We start from the raw sequence: 3,906 nt of genomic DNA, 5'->3' as shown, positions 1-3,906 counted from the left end.
ATTTCAAATACAATTTGAGTGTTCAACTAACTACCCCTCCATCTAAAATGGCTGTTGTCATTATTAGCATATATTTTTAAATATCCTGTTATATTTACAAAGATATTAATCCCATTAATGTTGGAATTCTTGTTATATTTGTACTCTATATATATTTCGTATATTGGAAAGAGACGAGCAAGGTTGAATACTAAACTTTAGATGCTACTATGTGTATTTAACGGTTTGAAGATAATAAATCTTAATTTCGATGATTAATATGTAATATGAGATGGTATCTAAACCACCTAAAGTTCTCATATACCCTAGAATGACATAATAGCCATCACAAAGTTAACTATATACTAGCAAGCACGAAGGAGGCAATTTCTTATATCGCTTTCCTTGCATTAATCTATATCAAAAAAATAAATAAATAAATAAATAATAATAATAATATGCCTCATAGCAGCCGTAATTTACTATGTAGCTGCCGAAGTGGGTCCTTAATATTCCTACCCAGACTTGAAAACTATATACGAAAGACCATATTTTGACTTCGTGTGTAACGGGTACTTTTCAACATCCATATGGATTCCAAACTTGTTTATAAAACTACAATTAGAGCAAATATGGTAAAATAAAATCAATTTAGACGTCATATCAAAGTTCTCCTATACCCTTAAAAGTAGCACGAAGTTTCCTGCTACATGCTATTCCTCAGTTTGTCTTTAGTGCCTTCGATCTCCTATAAATTGAGACCACCAACTTTCTCCATTCAACATCAAAAACAACTTCACAAACACACAAACACATAGCGAAAGAGTTCAGAAAAGAAAAAAATGGCTAACTTCCCATTGATCGACATGGAGAACTTGAATGGTGGAGAGAGAGGTGCTACAATGGAGTTGATCAAAGATGCTTGTGAAAACTGGGGATTTTTTGAGGTATATATACACTTTAATTATTCTTAGAATCTAGATCATGTGTTCAAATTCATGGCTTTAAAAGTTTACATTTTTTTTTTGTGGGTCTTTTAGTTGTTGAACCATGGGATTTCTCATGAATTACTTGACAAAGTTGAGAAAATGACGAAGGAGCATTACAAGAAATGTATGGAGCAGAGGTTTAAAGATATGGTGGAAGCTAAAGCATTAGAAGGTCTGAAGGCAGAAGTTACCGATATAGATTGGGAGAGCACTTTCTTCTTACGTCATCTTCCCACTTCAAACATCTCGGAAATCCCTGATCTTGAAGAAGAATACAGGTAAAAAAGAGAAAAGAAATACTATTTAGTTATTAACTACATATCATTATATGAACATACAATCGATACGTGTATTTGCAGGAACTTAATGAAGGATTTTGCTGGTAAGCTAGAGAAATTAGCAGAAGAGCTTTTGGATTTGCTGTGTGAGAATCTTGGATTAGAGAAAGGTTATCTAAAGAAAGCGTTTCATGGATCAAAAGGTCCAAATTTTGGAACGAAAGTAAGTAATTATCCTCCATGCCCGACGCCGGACTTAATCAAGGGTCTCCGAGCACACACCGACGCCGGCGGCATCATTTTACTCTTCCAAGATGATAAAGTCAGCGGTCTTCAGCTTCTCAAAGACGGTGAATGGATCGATGTTCCACCCATGCGTCACTCCATCGTCATCAACCTCGGTGACCAAATTGAGGTAGCCTAAAACCCTAATAATCCTTCCCAAAATTAGCAAATTTAATTAATCAAATCCATGGTGGGTAACTGATTATGAAACATGGTTTATTGAATTGCAGGTGATTACTAATGGAAAGTATAAGAGTGTGATGCATAGAGTTATTGCTCAAACAGATGGAACAAGAATGTCGATAGCGTCTTTTTATAATCCGGGGAATGATGCTGTGATATTTCCGGCACCGGCGTTGTTGGAAGAGACAGCAGAGAAAGAACAATCGTACCCAAAGTTTGTGTTTGATGATTACATGAAACTGTATGCAGGATTGAAGTTTCAGGCGAAAGAGCCGAGGTTTGAAGCCATGAAAGCAGTTGAAGCTAATGTGAGTTTGGGTCCTGTTGCAACAGCTTAGAAGATGTCATGGTTTGAATTTTAAGGATAGAAGTTTATAAACTTTTTCTTTTTAATTTCTTTTAAGGGGTGTCGGAAATCTATAAAATTCGACCATAGAAAAGTGTGCTTACTATTTATAGCATAGTGACAAAAGGGTGATGTGCTAATTTTTAATTTTTTTTTTCCTTTTTATGTTTGAAGATGTACTATTAACTAGTGAGAATAAAATCTGGTGTGGAATTGTCTACGTCTACAATATCATTTTACCTTTGTTTATATTTATCCATGAGAAAAAGGTGTACAAGTTCACAATAAAAAAATAAAAAACGATAAGACGATCGTCTACCGAGCGCAGCTCGCTGTGGACACGCTTCGGGGATGCCAAGCTTGCCAGCACCGTCTCTTGGCACGCATCATGAGGGTTCGCCAAGGATTGCTCGCCGGTGTAGTGTGAAGAGAAGGAAATTAATAAATGGCTTTTGCAACTTTTGACTAAAAATAAAGATTATTTGACCATTTTTCTTTTAAAAAAAGAGACACTAGTCTTTTTAGAAAGCAATTCAAAATTTTCTTAAAACCATTATAAATACACTCAACCTCATAAGTTTGTCACTTTATTACACACAATCTAATTCTTTTTTTCATACTCTTTCAACTTTCTATCTACCATGTCCTCTTCAAAAGAATCCATAACCCTAAGAAGAAAGGAAAAAGTTCTTCATAATCTGATAACACACATTTTCATCAAATCATTCACTAAAACCTACATCACTGATAGCAAATCTTTCAGCAAACCCTACATCATCGACATGTTATAGACCAATATCGTTCGATCAATCTCTCTACTCACCTGAAGATTACCATTTTGGGGGCATGGCTCCAAATTTGTATCAATATCCTCAATGCATACCAATCCCAAAACAAAACATTTTTCAAACCCAAACGGATACTAGTTTCGAACCTCAAAACACCACCCAAATCGAACATTTTTTTAACAAACAACACTTTCCTTGTAGTTTCCAACTTGTTAGAGGAAGTAAACCGATATAAAGATCTCTAAACAATGACCCCCCTTACAAAAAAAAAAAAAATATAGGTATTGTTAGGGCTAAGATCCTCAATCCTATTTAGGATCCCGGGTCTTCAAGAACTCTTAGGATCCTGACCTTTATCATCATTATTATTCCTAACATTTATAACAGATATATTTCTATCTTTTTCTCACATGTGTAGAAATAGTCAACATAAGACTCATTCTTAACAAAGAAACGTTTTTACAAGGAAGAAGACTCAGGAATACCAAGTCAAACCAACATGTTCATATTTATTCGAAATGTTCCCGGAAATATCGGACTTATGATTACTCAGACTAGACTATAAATACGCATGTACTTCGCACACTACACACAACTAGACTTACTGCAATACTTGTACTCATTTACATACTTTCATTTCTATAATCCACATTTCACTTAATAGAATTAACAAGGAAGGTGATCTTTATCACCTCTCAAGGTTTTGTGTCGGAGATCCTAGCAAAGATCAAGGGTTTTCTTTGTATATCATTTATACAATATTGTTCTAATTTTGATAATCACTTCACCTACAACACCACAACCTCTTCATTTTAGAGCTTTTTGATTCAGAATAATGGGGCCTTGGTCTTACCCTATTCACCCACGCTAGATATTAAGCTTTTAGGTCATGAATAAGACTTAGGGTCGGATTTTGGACTCCTTGTACCCATGCAAAGGCATAAAGGTTGCAACTTTATGATTTTATACGTTCATTAGGGTTAGATCTAAAGTTTGGACGTTAGAACTTCAAGCATTAAGACCACTAGTTAAATGTTTGGACTTCAGGTTGTTACGTC

At 35.0% G+C, this 3,906-nt stretch overlaps 1 protein-coding gene across 1 annotated transcript; it reads left to right on the top strand.

The window, feature by feature from the left end:
• The first annotated feature begins 743 nt into the window (after nt 1–743).
• On the top strand, nt 744–2,280 carry LOC145014574 (1-aminocyclopropane-1-carboxylate oxidase 3-like). The gene is made up of 4 exons (XM_078972969.1): nt 744–926; nt 1,020–1,246; nt 1,328–1,661; nt 1,762–2,280. Exons 1-4 carry the CDS (start codon nt 822–824, stop codon nt 2,050–2,052), a joined length of 957 nt encoding a protein of 318 aa, XP_078829095.1. The 5' UTR covers nt 744–821; the 3' UTR covers nt 2,053–2,280.
• The last annotated feature ends 1,626 nt before the right edge of the window (nt 2,281–3,906 follow it).

This window comes from Lactuca saligna, chromosome 9, assembly GCF_052625555.1.
Source record: "Lactuca saligna cultivar CGN05327 chromosome 9, ASM5262555v1, whole genome shotgun sequence".
NCBI lineage: Eukaryota > Viridiplantae > Streptophyta > Magnoliopsida > Asterales > Asteraceae > Lactuca > Lactuca saligna.
The sequence above is the reverse complement of the archived record's forward strand: the minus strand, read 5'-3'. Positions and strand labels throughout refer to the sequence as shown.

What these genes read in the sequence shown, in the direction of transcription:
- LOC145014574 (XM_078972969.1), top strand. Translation starts at nt 822, where the DNA reads ATGGCTAACTTCCCATTGATCGACATGGAGAACTTGAATGGTGGAGAG. An exon ending in AAAACTGGGGATTTTTTGAG is followed by an intron (nt 927 to 1,019) that starts GTATATATACAC and finishes TGGGTCTTTTAG; the next exon opens with TTGTTGAACCATGGGATTTC. An exon ending in GATCTTGAAGAAGAATACAG is followed by an intron (nt 1,247 to 1,327) that starts GTAAAAAAGAGA and finishes GTGTATTTGCAG; the next exon opens with GAACTTAATGAAGGATTTTG.